Consider the following 20735-nt stretch of genomic DNA (forward strand, 5'->3'; position numbering starts at 1 on the left):
TTGTTTCAGGAAATGTGGTGCTTAACGTACTAGGCAGAAACTATTTGATGTAGTTACAAATGCAGTCCAGAGCTTAAAATGTAGTAAACTTAAAAAAACCAATCCCCATAAACTTGAGTCTGTGGATTTTTTGCACAGCCTGTTATTTCCCTCTATTTCTTCATCAATACCAAGGCTTTTTAACAGGTTGATGTGTGCAATTGCACAGCTTTTAAATACACACTAGCGGGAACATCCTTTGTGTTTTTCCCATTACAATAGCATTCCAATAATATCACCCAAATACCATTTTAAGTCCATGGGAAACACGTCTGTCCCAACGAATAAGACATTAATCCACTAGGTTTTCATGATAAACGATTAGATGAATGATGATGATTAGATCAGTGGCAGAAGGCCCCGCAGATGAGGAGGTCAATGAGTACAGTCTCCAGACAGGACTTTGCTGCGCATTATGGATGCTGTAGTCTAAACGTGCACTGGTGCGATGGGACCTCTGGCTTCACGCTGAGGTGGGTCCTTTCTTTGTCTTTTGCGCCGCTGTCTCGTGCAACATGACGCTTGTACGCAGCAGCGAATCCTGCTCTGTAACACAACAGCCCGTCTAACGAACCGAACAGCGACCCGTCCCTCTTTATTAGGACGGAACACGAAGGATTAATGAACTACATGTCCCATGGTTAAAGCTCCCGTTCTCCCTGCACGCCGCCGCTTCCCGAGCTCGTCCTCCACGCTGGTAATTAAATGTGCTAGTTAAACTAATGCAACTTCCTGTTGTTCATTTCAAAACAAATTTCTTTAAAACAAACATGACGTTGAGAGAAGCCCTTATGTCTTTAAGCGCTGAGAATTTTAAAATATACATTACACTTAACACATTAAATTAAAAACACATTTGATCTTTAATTTCATTTAGGACATGTTAAAACATATATTATATTGCTGATTAATCGAACTTAGATATTTATGGCGACTTAGTCGTCATTCACAAAAGCTGAGTTGGCAAATTTAATCTTTAATCGATTAAACGTTAACAATTTAAAAATGTTTAACCGGAGCTACGTTTAGTTTTAGAGCGAAAGTTCAGCTTTATTCTGAAAGGGTGCTTTTAAAACGTCCGGCCGTTAGGCACGTTAACTTGTCGCCATGTTCCAGAGGAGGGTGAGTTTAGGGAAAGACGGAGCCACCCTGTCAATCACAATTAAGGAACCATGGGAGTAAACTAGCAGGAAAGCTCAGTGGAACCGCTGCGTTTACGGGGAAGCTCGCCTTAATTTGCGCTGAAACTATGCACCGGCGCAGCGTGGGACGTTTCCAGCCGAGCTCGCAAACTGGGAACCGCTCCACTTTGACGGGAATCAGCGCGAGGCGTCACGCATAACAACAAAAAAACTTAGCGACTCCCAGTCGGTAGCGCCTATTTTCCTCTGTCCCCGGCGAAAAGACATTTGTAGACGTCTGATATTTGTAGAAAAGGCGGAGCCTCGTATCCCCTCCACGCTCAGGATTTACCCGTTTATCCCACAACTCGTGGAAAATCTGGTTGGTGCATTTCAAAGAGCTGCCGTGACGGCGAGGCGACTTTCGAAGCAGTGACGGTATTTATGGCTCATTTGAAACTTTTGAATCGCACCATCGCGAACGCGAGCTTCGTGGCAACGTGTGTTTTCTGGGTTTGTTTGTACGTTCAGGTGGAAGGGGACACTCCCAAAACAAACGGAGCCAAACGGCACCCTCTCCGCTCGTACTCCAGGGAGAGCCAGAAGGGAGCCGAGATGAGCGGGGGAGATGTGGTGCACTCGGGCTGGCTCCGCAAGTCTCCTCCGGAGAAAAAGTTGAGACGTTACGTAAGTGCACGTTATATCCTACTTGTTACGTGCTAATAAAGCAACCTGTTACACGAACGGCGGCTGCTTTTCGCCGGGACGCGTTAACGCGCGCGCGCTCGGCGCGGCGACCGTCGCGTGAGACTAGGCCTCGCGCCGCGCGCGCCGCGACCCAATAAGTTGTGTAGTTGTTTTGAACCTGCAGCGGTGCGTTCACGCTCGCCTCGTAGGCCCCGGCCGTCGCTCTGAACCGCTCAAGGACAGAGGGGCTGTGGTTGTGCACAAATCAAATCTGGGATTTTGCGTTATTAGTCAGTCTCCCCTGTGGCGTGTTTATGTCATCACAGAGCAATCTCACCCTGCAGCTTTAAGCCCAGCAATCAGATTGTCTTCCTCAAATAAGATAATGCACTCACTGAATGTCTTGGGATTTATGTCTTGTGCCGCTTTGCTCTCAGAGGTGATAGGTAGGTGGTCTTGCCAGGGGTTTAAGTGATTTACAAAATAACCGGAATGCATCAAAGGCCCTGACTTCATTCCCCCAAGTTTCCCCCTCATTTACTGTAGACTTGTCAGATGTGCGTGACGAAATGTTGTTCGTCACGGCTGCTGTAAGCACTACATGTTCACACTCACCGCTCACCCAGATGTTACATGATGTTAAAGGATATGTCATTAGTGAAGGTGATGCATGTTTTCTACAAGGTTTTGTGTTTTATTTGTTGCACATTTTGCTGTGGATTTGAAGACTCTTCGGCACACGAGCGAATGACCACAGTAGCAAGTTAGCTGTCAAGTCTGCAGGCTTTCATTGTGGATCGGTGGATAGCTCCGGTATTGATATTTGAATTACGAGGGCCGCAACTTGAGAGGGGTAGTGTTTTCACAGAAACCACAGGTCCAATGAAATGTTTTTTTCTGCAAGCAATAAAGCTGAAATCCTGCCACAAAGACGGTGCTTTCAAAGGGACGTCTCATAGTCGTGACAGAATAGATGACAAGAAGTCAGGGTCCCGGTTCCCTGTTGGGTTTTGAGCACTTTGTTTGTATGTGCCTATTTAATTGATGTCTTATTTAGCATTTGTAGCAGGATTGCAGCGGTCTGCCTGATGTACAGGCAAAGGTATGTGACGATAAAACGTTCAAGACTACCAATTCAGTATGTTTGTACCTGATGTAATCCCTTAAAACCATGTGTTAGTTATAATTACCCCAAATTGTTCTTTCTCAATGGACTCAACAGGCTGGTGGAAGATTTAATTGTTCTCCAAGTGTTTTCTCACCACTCTGACGTAGCGTAGCCAGGAGGACGTCTCTTGGCAAATTATGTAAAAATGTTAGTTGTTTAAGGTGACTGGGACACAAATTGGTTGTTCTTTGTCATTTATAGAATTTATGTGTGTGCTCTTTAGTGGACCTTTTATTGCTGAGAAACCTTTTATTTTTTTTAATTATGACTTTCATACATTCATATTATTTCATACATAACATTCTGGATGGTTGAAAATATGTTGAAATTGGTATGTATGTATAGCCAAATGTACCAATATGTACAAAGTAAAGATATGTTGGCCTTATATTTATTATGTTATAAACCGGTTTGCCTCACTTTTAGCATTTTGTTAAATAGAAGTAAAATGACATTAAGTTTCAATTAAATCTTTATTGAGAATCGGAAAACGGTTTCCTCTCCTGTAAACAGTTGTAGTGCTTGGTCACATGAGGCTGTGTATTCCAAAGAAGTGCTGACTAGCCCTTTTTTCTTTTTGGGCAAATTACTATGTTCAAATCACAAAACAGTTGGACACTGAGCTTGCATTCATATCAAGCTATATGGAAATATGCGTTGTGACATTTGCCTAAAGAGTTTGGTTTGTGATTACTCCTTTGATTATCAGCTATAGTAAAATGTTGTGGTTTTGTCAGATGATACTGTGTCCGAGCTAGTGGCTTTGTCTGGCTTAGGCACAAGGGACAGTAACTCCAACTGTTTTCTATGTGGGGATATCTTTGACACAATCAATTCTCAGATTTTAAGTTGTTAAGCATAAAATCCTTTTCAATTCATAACACAGTCCGTGTAAATAGTCAACTCTCAATGTTGTTAATTTGAATAACTCAAGGTCTAGAAAATGGAAAAACGTTCATGCAGTATGAAGACTCCATTTCTGTCACTTTGTGTTCTAAAACTAGTGGGGTTAGTGCTGAAGGACACATTTGATAGCAAAACAGAATAGAGGTCACAGTGCAGTGATTAGGGTGATGTGGTAATTTGTCTTTTTAATCACCATCTAGACTAAGCAGTAGTAGTAGAGGAGAACTCGGGGCCCCTGCTTACCTGAAAAAGCTCTCAGGGCAAAGTTTGTCCCTTCTCAGGCTTTGTTGATAATTGGTGGAGCTCAAAGGTGAAAGCAGTTCAGCAGACCTGCCATTGTCTGAGCAGTTGCAGCATTGAATGTAATACAATCTGTGCAATGTTGCCTTTCTTGCTATTTTTTCCATTAGAGTGAAGTGTCACAAGTTTTGGTTAATCTCAGCTGACGTAGGCCTTTTATGGAACTCATAATGCTGCGTCACTGGCAGACTTTTGAACAGGACAAATCATGTGAACTGACGGTGTAGTGTTTCAGATTTTCTCTTTCCCTTTTCTACAAGAATTATAATTAATGAAATGTGTTTTTTGCCACCTTCACCACTCATGCAGACGGAATTCAGTTGGAAAAAGTCAATAATGTTTCCTTGAGACACAGGGTGAAATTATCAAATCACAATGGCTTTTGTAGGACTTTTCCCAGCCACAGTTTGTTATAACTATACTCTGCTGTCTCTGATTTCATTGACGCTGCATTTTACATTTGGTTCTTCTTTTCCGCTTTCATTTCTTCCACCTTTTTTATCTGAGAATATTTGTAGACGTCCACTTGTAAAACTGTCTTCAAAGACACAGCTTGAGGACTGCTTATCTTCAGAACATCTCCAGTGTGTTATCACACGGACCTGAAGAGAATGAGGATAGAGCTCCAAGGTCACAGTTAGCAGCAATGTCTTAAGAGAGAGTGAGCTTGTTTCACAATAATGGCGCATTATACAAACTGTGCATAAACAGGTTTTCCTGATGTCCCTACTGTGCACAACACAAACATTCAAGAGGACTCACCAGTCCAGTGTTGTTTACATGAAGTGTTTCCTAATGATTGGTTGTCATCCAGTCACATGATCCTAGTTTGTCTGGTTTGTTTACTGATTATATTATTAATTATGTGTATTGTTATATTTAAAAAGTATTGTGGAACAGTGATAGTTTGCTTATGTTTGAATGGCTCTTGAGTTGAAGTTATCATAAATACATGAGATACTAAAATGTTGGCAGTTTTCTCTCTCACTTCATCCTGTTGTGCATAACATTTTGTCCAGTTGCTCTCCCTGTAGTCCACTGGCACATACCCACTGTAAATAGATAGAGATTTTGTTAAGCCCTAAACAGGGCCTCCAGTGCTGGAGCACAAGGATACAGGGCAGACCGGACGAAGGAAAATACTGAACCCTTAAGGTCCTTCTTGGCTGTGAAGGGTTACTGTGGATATACTCCATGGTGCTCTCAACGATACACTACAATAACAATTAGCTTTAAACAAAGGCATAGCTCTCTGATTAAATAGAGGAATTTGTTAAATCTGCTTAAGTTGGAGAATAGGGAACAAACAGGCACTTTCTGTCCAATCCCCCGCCCCTCCACAAGCTCCAAGTAACAAACAAGCAACCTGAACTGGGTGCAACAGAGGGCCGCTTGTGCAAGAAAAATGACCGGACCGTGTCCTACCCTCCCCAGCAACACTGCACTTTGTTTGGAGCATGGTGACGACGGTTGTCTGATGTGCCACAGATGCCAAATTGATGGCATGCACCATTAATTATTTAATGTCCATTACAAACAAATAACCATTAAATATTCATTTGTGTGCTACTACAATAGTTATCGTTGGCAGCTCATATTTGTCCCACGCACAGACTATTGTCATTGTGTTATCCATAGGAGTATTGGTTTCTCTGTAGCCAAAATGGCACCAATCTTGCCAAAGTCGTATATCTGCGTGAGACGAGTTGACACGCTGTGTTCAGATGTTGAATTGAACTTAAACACTGTAGAAGTTGAACAGAATTGTGGCTGGAGGCTCATTTTTATTCTGGATATTTAAAGTGTGTAGTAAGGACTGAAAACATGCCATTGCATCACAAAGAAAATCACAACCACAAAAACAAAACCGAGTGTCAGACTAAACTCCTCTGAAAGTTGGCAGAGCATGTTTTGGCTCAGGGTAAATTCTACGCCAGACTTTTGGAAATATTAAGTAACTGAGATGATTTGTTGAGCAAAACAGACATGGCTATTTAAAATAGACATCATTGTGTGCCTTCTGTCAAAGCTATAGGTTACAGTAGTATTAAATATTAGTTGAGTATTGAATCTATTGAAGTTGTTTCTTTGTTTGAGTGAGAGAATCTGCAACCCCCCACATCAAGCCTGGGTGTCTTGGTCCCGCCTTATAAACCAAACAAGCTTTGTGTAGAAACCCATCCACTGTTTTGCAGTTCTCTAAGTCACCAACCACCATAATCATCATGCTGTCATTTTATATTTAGTTATTTATTTTTGAAGCCAGCAAGATGTCGGAATGCACAGAGAAGGTTACGTTGCAGTAGAATTTATATTGAGCTATTCTTCTTCATTGAGCTAAGGTTCACTTCGTTGGCAATTCTCATTGACTGACATTGCATCCTTGTATAACTTAAGTTTGTTGCCTGTGATCGCCAGACTAACACTGTTAAACAGATGCACCTCTTTCTGCTGTGGTACAGCATGTCTTCAGATCAGCTTATTGAGTAACTATGGAGAAACTGATTTGCTTATTCCTGCCTTAAAATGTAATGTGTGTTGTGCTTTCTGTTGGAATATGATCCTGTTCGCTTGTAAAATGTGACTTTTTTGTTGAAGCAAATGGAATAGTTTCAAGTGCAACTAATTGTAAATACAGAGGCTAGTTGCACACACTCATGTATTACGGCTCAGTATTTCTCTGCCTATTAGTCTGCACATATTTATAAGGCATTTCTTTTAAAATTGTGCATCTCCCATAGCTAATAAAACCTAAACAAATGGTTCATGTTTTAAGTCTGCTTTCTATTTCCAGACTGTGCTGCTTGTTCTGGGCATAACACAAGGGTAGTACAGTATGAGAGCACTGATGGCCAAAGATGGTCTGCACTAACCAGACACAAAGGATGTAGGCGATGTAGTTCCCATCAGATTGCTGTGTAAGAAGAACAGACAAACAGAAACTGGACAACATTCAGGACATTATACAATTCATAACCTGCAAGAAATGGCAATGTGCAATACTCTAAAAATGTATTTAGTGCATTAAAGATCAGGCTAGAATACACCAAAGTGACAATCAATAACGTTGGAGGAGAGTGAGGAGAAAGAGTGGAATGCTTCTCTGTGCAACACCATTAGACAGCCTCTAGTGAGAGCAGCTCTGTTCTCTCTCTCTTTCTGTTCCCTGTGCTTCTTGGCAGCCACAAACAGCAGGAATGTGAGGTTGTTCTGTGCTCTTCCTTGCTCATCTGCTAGGGTGTGAGCGCCTGGTCCTGAGCTGTTGCTAGCTTAGTCTGGGATGGGTTGGACTGCACTGCACCACACTGCAAAGCAATGCACTGGTCGATTGTTATTTCTGCAGCAGTGAGAGCGAAGACGAGCCGCTCCCTGGCGCCCCAGCAAGGCATGGCCGCCCTTTCCTGTGCGAGGCGCTGATGGCTACCAGATGGCGGGAGAATGGAGGAGGAGGAGGGTCTTACACTCTCCCATTCTTATTCTCTCACTGTCATTATATTGTAATTTTTCTTTTAGCTTCTCCACTTTTCTATTGCACTTCTCAAATCCGTCTTTCTCTTTTTTTGGTTTGAGTAATTATTCTGTTAGGATGAAAGGATGAAAAGTGGAGTGATGCTGAACATAAATGTACATTTTTATTGTCTGTTTTGTGTGTTACATACTAGAATATTTTCTCTCACAGAAAACTGTATACATCTACCTTGAAAGCCCATGAGGCACTTATCCTTAAGTCAAATAGCATTGTAACAATAAGATTTCTTTATTTAGCTGTACAGACATACTCTTACTGAGGTGGACCTGTTAATAAACAGGATGCACTGTACAGTCACAGACCTCTGTTGCCTTGTTAGCCACCTCCCCAGAGTGTGCACACCGTCATAAATGGCTTAACACGCTTGCTTTGGAAACTTGGCTGATATTTGTTATGTTTAGGTAAATCTATTTCTGCTTTTTGCATTCTTAGAATGCAAAAGAAGTAAACACGTGGCTGTCTCAAAGCTAATTTACCACCTAAAATTGCCTAGTCTAGCTCTAGCTCTAAGATGACTCGTCTTTGTGCGTCTCTAATCTTACAGATTGTGTCAGTAAACCTTTATTGCATTAAGCATTTTAACCAGCAGGTTATTCCTTTGCCTCAGGAGTGATCACACACTTTAAAGTCGCACGACATCTTCTCTCTGGCCTTAAAAAACAAACACAAAATACTTCCTCTTTCCTGCTTTTTTGATTGTCAGTAAGTTAGATAGCAGTGCACATTTCCCAGAAGGTTGTACAGATAATTTGACATGCATTGTATGTTTTTCTATTTGTTAGACCAGCAAGCTTTAGTAGTATTTCTAAACTTGCGTTCTTTGTGTACTTGGCTCTCAAAAATGCTGAGTGATCAGGTTTGAAAGCTGCTTTTGAAAGTCTATTTCCATGTAACTCCAAAGATTCACCTGTCACTCACAAAACACACACACACACACGCAGCTGGCATTCCAGTTATGTGATGCTGTGTGATCTGACCCTAGCCGCTGTGTCTGCAGCCCCTTAATATAGCCCACTGCTGTCATGGTAGTTTTTGCCCTTCTTCTCTTCTGCTCTTTCTGTGTGAGCACCAGTTTGTTTGTTTGTAAGTTAGACAGTAGGTGTTTGGGTGTAAGCCTTGAGACTAGATGTGAAATATTGCTACTGACTTGTGTAATTTCCCAAGTTAGTGTGAGACAGACAGGCCATGAATAAGATGATTCCCGTCTATCAGATCTGCATAAATTTGGATTTTTAATTGACTTCAGTGTGAATCCTCACAATAAACTGAAATGGACAGTGAAAGATGGATGACTGTGACCACAGTCCCTGATTGCATTAGAGTCTCTATGGTGCTGCCTGATATCTTTGGCCTGGCCGCAAGCCAGTGGACATGGTTAAACTTGCGTGTGTGCGTGCGTGCATGTGTGTATACACACATACACCAGCAGACACACAGATGCAGCAGAGAGCCCTTCTCTCACAGTATTCATTTCTAGCCTGATTGGAAGCTGAGAGAGGAAGGTCCTACTCTTCTCCCACTCTGTCCACCCACTTTCTTTTTTTTTTCTGACCTTTCACTGGCACTACTCTCTTTTTGTTTTGTAGTGTGAGTGTGGAATACCGTAAGCCATTTGTCTCTTCTCTAAATACATTTTACTGGGATGTCTAACTATTGTTTGGAATTCAAGCAGAACTCAAGGTTGGTAATTAAATCACATAGTTTCATAACGTAAGTAACTTTTAGGCCGTAAAAGTCTGATTGTCTGAGAGACACAGGTAACCAGTTCTTGGTAAATTTCTTTTAAAATAAATTAAAAGAGCACAATTGATAATGCTGCAAAATGATAACGTCTGTGCTTTGTAATTCTATGTGGTGTGATGTCCTGGTCCAGCTCTGCCTGATACGTAAACGCTCATGTAAATTTCATTCGCAACTTCAATCAGCAGCTTTAGTTACTTGTGTTCTGTGTAACAGAAACATTTGCAGTCTACCTGAGCTTTAAGGTAGTGTTTTGCATTACAATAATTAGCTTTTTACCATCTGTCTTAATTAACCTGACTTAATTGATCTATTGTTAGTGTAATACAAAAATCTGTTTCAAACGTTTTTGTGCAAAGGACTTAAAACTAAACTTTGCATATGATTTGGTCACACTTATCGAGACCACAGTCCACTGTTCTTTTAAACTTTGTAATATCTTTTGTGTCTCTACATTTGGCTTGGCTTCACTTTTCCAGTGTGTCCAGGCCGGTGGCAAATGAAAAGCTAATTGTTTGAGCCCCACTCGTAGCAGTCAGGGAACAGCATGATCATGTGAACCAAGTCTGCCATGCAAAAGGAATGTGTTGAATTCTAACAATGCAGCTTTGACAAGTGCATGTGACTGTGCAGGAGCTTAGATTGGACACACCGGGAGGAGCAAAATTATATGGAATAAAAACAGTTGAGGAAAGACACCACTTAATCACAAAACAGAATGCAACAGAGAAATGCCAAGGTTGTATTAAAGAAATCTGTGCGATATTTTAATCTGTTGTTTATCTGGGGAAGAACAAAACAGGCCGACCAAACAACAAAGGCGATACTGTGGCAGTACGATTAGGTGTTTTGGGAGTAATGTATCCTGAAGCCAGATGAACCAGTCTTTATCTCTGGTACAGCTTTGGTTCTCATGGCTGAGGCTGGACTGCCATCATCACTTTAACAACAATATGTATATCTGCTGCATAATTTGTGCAGTTATCTTTTGGTCGATTATTTTTTTTTCCATTCAGTAGAATTTGATTTGTCTAGTGGTGTGTTCACAATGCCCTTTCAGTCTTCTGTAATCAGTCAGTAACCTGAGCTTTGATCCACTAGTTTTTTCCCGTGTCTCAGAACCAGTTTTGTGACTGTGATGTGCACAATGTTGTTGTAGTCATTCAGTCTGCACATATCTTTATAGGACTGTTGCTGTAACCTAAGACACTGCGACAATCATAATGACCACCTTATCAAATTTGTACAAATACCAATTGTGTTGTGCTGTGCACTGTAACTCACAGTGGCCACCTGCCTTCCCATGGATTCTTATCGACACTACAGGCGCACATCCACATTTGGGGATTTTTAAATAAATACATGCATATAAAACACCATGGCAAATCTGGACTGTTCCACAAATGACAAAATTGACTGAGTTTTCAAAAAGTTTCAAATTATGACCAATGACGTTTATGCCATGGATGTGATACCACGCATGGAGATTACTGTACCAGCACATGTGAATATGACCGACTGTTCTGTTGTGTAGTTTGCAACAGGATAGTTTGCAGTTGAGGATCGGTCAAAGTGATTATTTGTCTGTAAACAACCTGCTTTAAGTTAAATTAAGGTTTTATTTTATTTTTAGTTCAACAGTTTTCACTCCTTCATTGATAGTTTATATCAAATGTTTATTTGATTTAAAAAGAAGTCTTATGATGTGGCTGTACACAATATACAACAACTGCAATGTGGACCTCAAAAGCCACCCGGCCCAATAAAGTATCACAGCTAAGAAATTCATATTGTAGTAATAGTGGGTCTTTCTGCAGGTAACAGAGCACTGTACAATGTAAGCATTTGGTGTTGGACAATTGAGTTATCTGAATAACAGCAGTTCATAGACTTCAATACATACTGCAGTTGAGTGCGAACGAGTTCAAGCTGTTAGAACAGATCTTCAGGCATGCAGGCACACACCCACAGAAGCCAACCCACAGCTAATGTCAGAGGCTTTTTTTTTAACTCTGACACTGTTTTGGGGAGGTTTGCGTAATAGTTGAGTTTTGCACGATGTTGTCTTTGCTGCATGTATTTGTAGCTTAAACTGCATTCACGAGCCACACATTCTTCACTATGTGAATCACCGTACAGGAATCGCACAAACACACATGCGGCACACTGCACCTGAGCAAGTGACTCACCACACACATTCCTTTTTAACCTAAAGCCACGCGATATCCTCTGAATGTGACAACAGAGAACTGAGGAGTGTGCCAGTTTCAGGGGACTGGCTGGAAAAGGAGGTGTGTCTCTGAGTTGGCTCAGTAACAAGCCTAGGCATGCACAACAGTTCAGCAAGTAGAACAGGACACAGAACACGCCTGATGCAGGACACAGAACACGCCTGATGCAGGACACAGAACACGCCTGATGCAGGACACAGAACACAGAACACGCCTGATGCAGGACACAGAACACAGAACACGCCTGATGCAGGACACAGAACACGCCTGATGCAGGACACAGAACACAGAACACGCCTGATGCAGGACACAGAACACGCCTGATGCAGGACACAGAACACGCCTGATGCAGGACACAGAACACGCCTGATGCAGGACACAGAACACGCCTGATGCAGGACACAGAACACAGAACACGCCTGATGCAGGACACAGAACACGCCTGATGCAGGACACAGAACACGCCTGATGCAGGACACAGAACACGCCTGATGCAGGACACAGAACACAGAACACGCCTGATGCAGGACACAGAACACGCCTGATGCAGGACACAGAACACGCCTGATGCAGGACACAGAACACAGAACACGCCTGATGCAGGACACAGAACACGCCTGATGCAGGACACAGAACACAGAACACGCCTGATTCCTCATAACCAGGCACAGTTTTTGAAAGCAACACCACAGGCGTCACAGAAGTGCGTATCAGAGTCCATTTTCTTATCTGTATGTGTTGTATCTCAAGCCATTTCCTAGCGGACAGACGCAGGCAAGGAAGGCACTAATTGGATCATGTCTAAAGCAACCTCTCACTGGCTGCTAAATTTGATTAGGAATCATTTTCATTTGACTGATTAGATTAGATTGCTACTGCTCACCACATAGATGCACCCACAAAGTGGACTAAAAGTAATAACGCAGTATTAAGCAGTTTTGTAATTTTACTGAATAACCATCATTCAAAAAATATATACAACTAGTTCATTCATTGGGTATTTACCTTAAAAACAAGATTAATACAAGGATGTTCTTATAACACATCAACTAAAAAATCCAAAAATCATCTATACTTACAAACATGTATATCCACCACAGATGGTTTTTGGGTGTGAAGAAGTACTCTGTCCCACCGTACAGTTGCCCCCATTGCAGGAAGCAGTGGAAGAAAACACATTTGAAATATTATGGCTCCATCCACACATGGACCAGTTGATAACCCATGTCTGGACAGTGCACCTCTTGCCATGTGTAGAGCTTGTTGATTAGTGGTTGATATTTTTGGTTTGACCCGCCAGCATGTTGTAGGTGTACGTTAGAAGTGATGTGCAACAGGGGTTGGGGTGGGCAGTTGTTGCCAGGGGAGGTGGTGTGTTATTTTCAGTCCATTGTGTCTACTTCCTGCGGGTCAGGGGTTATTGGAGCAGGGTGTTGCAGACTTACGGAGTAACAGGAGGGGAGGGAAGTCAGCAGGGTAGGCAGGAAACTGACCAGACTCACTCGACAACAGAGGCTGGTAACTTGATTTCTTTTGCTTAAGTCTGAGCAAAGCTTGGAATTTTCAAAACCAGGTAAAGAAACATCAGTTACATATTATTAATCATTTTTCAACAGTACTGAGAGGTTTTGGGCTGCAAGAATATGGAAGGCAGCTGATGGAAGATAGATGCCTAACGTTAATAGTGCTTTTCATGTTTGAATTATCAAGAGCATCAGTAGCTTTCCTGTCTGTATTGCTGCCATATTACTGTTAACCATATAGAAATAACAAAAGAGACATAGCAAAACAGGTAAATGCTGTGAATCGCTGTCCATGACAACATCGCATGCAATCAAGTTTCATTAGGCAGTTTGTATGTTCTTGATGGGAAGGATCCATCGATACCAATAAGATACACTGTGTATTGATTTTCTGTTTTAAATGCTTTAAGCTGAGAGAGCCCTGCCTACGCTAGATAAAGGCCGTCACGTGCGTGGGGACTGTAGTGTTGTGGCAGCTCTTTTGTGACAGTAAAATTAGTCTTTGTGTGCAATGCATATGTAAATTTATATGTTGGCTGTATATAAATATATGACGGCAAGCAAAGTCCAGTCTCTGAGCATAAGCAGCAGCGTTAGCAACAAGATCAGAGCTGGTTTGTTGTGCACATATGCTTTATTGGTATTGTAAAGTTCTTTCATCTTAAGTGGATAAAGTATTTTTAACACAAGACCAATATTTTAACAGCTTGTTGCCATTTGAATGATACAAATTAAACCACTTTGTTTATGGTTTCCCAAAATGACGTTTTAGTGAAATCGTTGTTTTAACAAACCCTTTAAGGCACTTTGAAAACAATTTTCTCTGTGTAGAGGAGGCAGTAAAGCAAAAGACCAGGACATTGATGTTCCACAAATCATTTGCTTGTAGATATCAAATGCTTGATTTAGCTACTTATTTCTATGCAGCATTGCAGATACAATATATAGTAGGTATAGTAGGCACCTTGGTGCCATGTAAGAGCAGAGAGGATCAGTCAGTCACCTATGGGCTAACACCAAATAGGAATCTTTAACCACTTCCGCCAGGACAGGTCAAACATTTTGCAAAAACCTCTGTACAGTATAATGTGAGCAAATCATTAACTTTGCGTATCACATTTTGCGGATGTGATTCTCTGCTCTCTTCTTTCAAAGTGTAAATATCTAATCATTGTTTTAGCCCAGCCTGTGCAGGATTCCCTTTTAGCGAGGGTGAACCTCCAAGGGGAAGACAGTGCAATACTGTGTGGGTGCATTGTTTGGGGTTAATAATTCATTCCTTAGTTTTCATGTAGAACTTGTCAGACGTTAGTTTTTGCAGTATAAGGTAAATGCTATTATAGAGGTTGTTCTAAAGTTAGCAACTGACAAACACCTAAACACAACCACAGTGACAAAAGGAGGCAAAACAGGAAATCTTTTTGCAAAGAGTGTGTGTTGGGAACAGATGACCAGGAAGATAAAAAGCGCTAACAAAGTGGAAACTTCCACAAAGGGATGTTATTTTGCCTTGTGTGTGTTTTTTCTCTCCTCTTCTCTATTTCACAAAGCACAATGTTTCCTGGAAAACATGGCAAGAGGTAGTTGGTTTAGCTTAGTTGAAAAGGCTAAAACTGTGCCTGTTAGTTTCCTACATTATACACAGACGATGTGAGGTTGTGTTAATGTTTAAACCTGGTCCCTTGGAGTTAATGCTTCACCCTGAGCGTACGGTCTGAAACCAACCTGACTTAATCTTAGGCAGGGAGGTAGCTGCTTATTAGTAGGGGGATTTATTGCTCTTAAGTTATAAATGTTATAAATAAATGTTATAAATCTGGCTTATTAAAATTAGTAAGATGTACTGCTTTCAGGCACAGTACCAAACTATGTCACTCCCTCAAGTGGTCTCCTCTTACATCTTCCCACCTTCTCCCACTCAGGCTCTTGGTTTGTCCCTCTCTCTGTCTGTGGATACTCTAATGAATGATACAGAATGATGATTTGATCTAGAGTTCCTGTCCCCGCCCTACGAAACAGAGTCAGTGCATCAACGGCAGCTAGTGGTGTAAGACGGCTTTGGGACTGTATGGACTAGGTACAGTGGATTTTCCAAATTGGTTTATAGGGATATCACTCAAAGCTTTAAAGATTACTTTTTCTGCTCTTGAAAACTTGGGTAAGTACAAATGCAGTATACACGCAAAGAAGTAATGATAAAGTTTGTATGCCAGAAGATAAAGTTTGTTGCTTTATATGTAAACCTAATAAGTTGTGGGCCCGAAGAAAGAATATTTTTTGTTATTAATGTTGTTTATTGTTATTAACTTGATGACATTGTTTTTAGGTCACCTGTAAAACCCATAAATGAAGAACACCTACCGGTAGTTGCTTTTGAGAAGGTCTTCCGTGAGAATGTTGGTCCTTGTGTGCACTGTTTGCAAACATAGCAGTATGACTATCGGGGTCTGTGTGTTTTGGACAGTTATTGTATACTTTTAGGGCTGGGGTACAGATTGCTCCTGGCTGGGTGAGAATTTCACAGCTGCACATAAAAGCAACGCGGCTTTGGATGGCGAACTGAGGGAAAGGGTGACTGTCGAGATGATGTTAATGAAGGGAGAGCTTGTTACTTGGTTTGGCCGAACAGAAGGTGTTGTCGATGAGCAGGCAAATAGAAGTTGAGGAACTGTTCACCCAGAAAGGTTCCTTTCTCCATCTGACTTTAAATCACCACGTCATATCAGTCCATGTAATGGCAGAGATATAAGCTATTTTTATCTCTCAAAAAAGACATGCATTCCAAACAGATGTCAGTTCACAAGTTTATTTCTGGTAAAGCGAGAATTAACAAATGCTTCTTGACTTGCATAGTATATGCCCAGCTGCATGAAACAACTGTTGTTTTTGGTGAGTAGCCAACTTGCTTGGCCTTGTAGCCTGTGCGGTGGCTGGTGTTGGCTCACATTGCTGCACCAGGTTCTGTATAGAAGTACATTAACATGCGATCTGATTGTGGTCTAATTCACATGTGTAAAACATGTACAAATGTTTAATGTATAAGCAGTTGTTGAGATGAAAATATTCTGCTTCATTCATCTGTTGAAATATAGGGGAAGATGTTTTATAATACCTTTTTATAATCATTACATATGTGTGTCTGTAATGTAAAGACACACGTCTGTCTGTAATATACGGGCAACATCAGATTACATAGAATATATAATATAACATGTGATGTGAATACTCTTTATTGCAATGCAATTGAGTCTGAGAAGTTTGGGATTTTAGCTTTGGTTCTTCTGGAGGATTTGAGACTTCTTTTGAGAGCTTCTCTCTGTTATGTCTCTGACCTGTGTGGGAAGAAGGGGCAGTTGTACACAAAGCAAGGATGTGATGTTTCAGTTTAACAAAGATTTGCTCTTGTTTTCTCTTGGAGAGCAGAGAAGGGAAAGGGTTGACTCTCACATGGGAGCCGCGCTAGGCTGGACAAGGATGATAGTAATGTCAGAGCTAGTTGCACTTTCTTGTGGGTGTTTCTAGAATGCATATATTGAATGCACTAAGGAACATAAGGTAGTGGTGCTTTGTTCTTACTCTGGTCTTAGGAGTGGACTGGTCTTACTCTTTGCGTTCATATTCTTCACTGTCTTTGGCTGCTGGAAAATGTCATTTTTGTCAGTTTGTCAGGAGACCGTATGTCTAAATATGACGTATTCTTATGGCTTTCCCAGAAATCAACAATATTTTTTTTCCACTTAAGATAATTGCATTTCCATTTGCATGGTTGATTTTCTTTAATGCAGCTCTGTAGTTCGATTTCTGTATCTACATAACTGTGCCATTTCCAAAGCTCTTATGCTTATGTATGAATTAGCCTCCATAGAGTTGCCTGCAGCATCACTTGCTTTTGTGCTGAAGATTGGTCACTTTGTTCTTGCAGCATAACATGACAGCAGAACATGCCTTATGTTATCACTTTAAAGGATACGCTTAAAGTGGAAACAAGCGTTAACAAATTTTAACAAGAGTATTTTTAATTATTCATTTTGTGACTATTGTCTGTTGACTTAAAAGATCTCCAGTCACTGACGAGACATCTTTTTAGAAATAGAAGTGTTCGGGGTCAGTGCTCTGCCGAGAGAGAGCGTTTGTAAAGCAGGCATGTTGAGGAAGCTGTCCATGATGTGGCATCTCTGACCTCCGCTATTCAGAGTGCAGATGGCAAACATAATCATAAAGTCTCCATAGGAAGCAGAGGAAGGCTCAGATTCAGGGAAGAGGATGGAGTCCTCAAATGCATCAAAGGCATAAGAAAGAGAAATGCAAGGAAGGAGCTTGTCTATAATTATGAGCTGTGTGCAGTCCAAATTAAGAAATTAATATTTCACAGTAAATAGAAGTGGATCACTAGAATGGAGTCCATTAGGAAAAGCAAACAGCGGTAGACAAGACAGATTGTAAAGCTGCCATTCTTCCTTAATGTGATGTATTTCCTCTTGAAACAGGATGTTGGTTCGGACATAACAGAGTAGAGGATGATTGTGTGAGTGAATGGAGTGTCCTTTAGGGAGAGAATGCCAGTTTAAAAATCCAGGATTTTATGCTCAACTCATCCTGTAATATTTAGCTTCACTTGTGAAATAAAACTAAAGAAAACAATCATGCTGGTTTCTGCTGGTTAATTGTGTCGGGGTGCTCTTCCACTGCATGTTTGTAAACCTAACACCCACCCACACTCCACACCCCCTAATTTAGCAGTGGCAGTTAAGACAGTCTGGGACAACCTGATTACATAGAAAGGAAGCTGGAGGAGGGAGAGGTCACAAACTGCAGACCCTCACACACACACACAGACACACACACACACACTGATCAACAACAAGTAAAACAACAGTACCAGCACACAAATCTTCTCATTACTATTAACAGGACTGAAACAAGCTAGAGTGACTGCAGCTCTTATGGATATACTTGCAAGGTAGGCTCACTCTATTGACTGAACCTCAAGGTTTATGTCCTCAGTAATCCGCACTCTGAGTTTTTAATTATTTGAGACATGCAAGTTGGGCTGCAACAATGAATTGATGTTATTGATAATAATAGATAATCGATCATAATGATTTTCCGTTATTGATTAGTTGGGCTTGCTCATTTTACAGTGCAGCGTGATAGCGAAATAATGCAGCTGCTGGACAAGAAAACTAGCAGGAGAACGATTACTTCCTAATTTCTTCATCTAAGCATTTAATATTATACAAAGATAACATTAACCTGCAAGTTATGCAATGCTCAACTTGTGTGTTGTGAAGGTTACAGCGATATACGAGCACCTAAGAAGAAAACAGTGTCACGGATGTGGCGAGGTTAACAAACGCTAGGTATCGTCACGTGAAGAAGCTTCAATACTTCTGTGTAAAAAGTTTGTTACTTAATCAGTTCTTTGGCCGCTGGTCGCACAATTGTCCCGCTTGCTATATGGTAATGAACCATGCCACCATAGAACATCTCAACTTACAAGGATGCAGACACTAAATATAGCAGCAGCATTAACATATGATGACATGTTTATTGTGGTCACCGTCACATGTTTGCAACTGTTTTGAGAGCATATGTGTGAGTTCAGGACCACATAGATGGATACATATATTTTAGTTGTTTAATGCTGTGGAAATGGATGACTCAGCATCTTGGCCAAAGTGATGTTAGTTCTCTCTGTATTGAAAATAGAAACTTTAATTTCCCACCTACTGTTGCATCTATAGTTCCCCTAAGGTTAACATGCACTGGATATAGCCAATGAGACTCCATCATGCTTGACCCATCTCAAGAACAAATCAGGAGTATTTACCTCGAGACTGGTGGTAGAATTGTGACTACTAACCACTGTCCAGGATGCTGTAGTCCAGTCATGCGCATCCAGCATGGAATTCCCCCTGCTTCCAGCAGGCGGAGGGTGGATGACGTTGAAACCCTCAGTTAGCCAAAGGCCATGCACTTTTGCTTGTACATTAACTGCCCTCTGTGGTGCTCAAGGATGTAAAAATAGCTGTGGAGCAAGAATCCCAGTCATGTCTCACCAACAAAGACTGATTTATACAAGTTGCAGAACCAGGCATAAGGAAGCTTTTGTCCCTTCCCTCCTTCTCCTTCTGTGGACCTCGTCACCAAGCCCATGAGCGCCAAAACCTCTGACGCTCTTGACACTCCTCTTTTAGAAGAGCTTTTGTTCAGCACAATTTTAGGGTCCTGATAGCAAGGCTTACGGAAGCACTGTGGTTGGCCAGATTGCGTATTTGTTTATTGCATTTGTGTCAAACTGCAGTGTCATGGAAATATTTGGTTGTATTTTTGCGTCAGTGAACATAGTTGTTTAATTGTCTGTTTTTTTTTATTCCTCCAGACGGTCTTTCTATCCAAACTTAACATGAGAGCCAGCACTTGAAATACATAAGTATAGACGAATAAATATACTGTGTTGTCAGGTGTTGTTGTAGCATAACGTTTCACTGATCTCCTGCTTTTTTATAATTCTGAGCTTGAAGTATTGAGGTACCATTACTTTAGAAGCCATTTTAACTTTATAACTAAAGCAAAAAATACTAAATCAAATTGAAGTGCCCTTTGGATTTTTACCATATGACTGCATAGTCAGATTGTATCTCCTGCCATTTGCTTCACCTTGTGTTAGATGTATTTATTTCTTCTAATAACCTGCCCTGAAGAAAACTCTGATCAAACCCACACACTCGCTACTGCTGTATGTTTAATTTCCTGCTTGGGAAAGATGGACCATGTCAGCTAATACACAAAATGATTTTTCTTCATGTTCATATATCGCCTCCGCTGGCATGGCTACGAAATACATTCTGGCGGTGACTTCTGTCAGATGAAATGATAGCACATACTAATTTGTTCTGTTGTCACTAAACATCTTGACCCTCTCGCCACTGACTTCACCCTGTGCTCATCAGCCTTCACTCTACTCCCTGCACTGTTTTTCTGAAGAACAAACAGAGAAGCTGTGCTAGTCAGGATGAGTCAGTGCAGCTGGGGTGCAGGTCATTTACCCACAGCCCACTCAGATGGGACAGATGGCTCAGCCACTTGCATGTTGCTAAGTGCTAGCTGTACAGCCAGTCTGTCAGCTAAGCTAATGCTAATAACTTGTAGGGAAGGTGGAGGGAATTGTAATAGCTTTGCCATCACAATAGTTAATACACATGTAATAATGCTCTATTCTTACCTAAAATCTAAATGTGTGACCACAGCCTAATGTTACAGTTAGTCATAGTTCTAGGTGTAACCTAGTCTAGGAATCCATGTATAAGTCATGAAAACTTGATAAGTTTTTCTCACAATGCAGAAATATCCCTACAAGTTTTAAACACTGAAATTTGTCCACACAGTTAAAGAAAATTTAATTAGCGTACTTTTAATTGCCCTGTAATCCTCTCTGGTTTATTGCGTTCGATGTGAGACGTGATTAGCAAACAATTGTGCAGATGAACC

At 41.1% G+C, this 20735-nt stretch overlaps 1 protein-coding gene across 12 annotated transcripts in view; it reads left to right on the forward strand.

Moving 5' to 3' along the window:
- The first annotated feature begins 1113 nt into the window (after positions 1–1113).
- Positions 1114–20735, forward strand: part of gab1 (GRB2-associated binding protein 1) — a 36490-nt gene continuing 16868 nt past the window's right edge. For 3 of the 12 annotated variants that reach the window (XM_029148025.3, XM_029148035.3, XM_055512596.1), the window contains exons 1-2: positions 1114–1598; positions 1692–1847. In XM_029148025.3, coding sequence (XP_029003858.1) covers positions 1776–1847 — 72 coding nt within the window. In that variant the 5' untranslated portion in view covers positions 1114–1598; positions 1692–1775. Of the gene's footprint in view, positions 1599–1691; positions 1848–9257; positions 9431–13188; positions 13295–18185; positions 18205–20735 lie in introns of those variants that run through there. The other 9 variants (XM_029147936.2, XM_029147957.2, XM_029147943.2 and 6 more) reach the window with 8 other exon arrangements.

Source organism: Betta splendens, chromosome 1 (genome assembly GCF_900634795.4).
Source record: "Betta splendens chromosome 1, fBetSpl5.4, whole genome shotgun sequence".
In the NCBI taxonomy this organism is placed as follows: domain Eukaryota; kingdom Metazoa; phylum Chordata; class Actinopteri; order Anabantiformes; family Osphronemidae; genus Betta; species Betta splendens.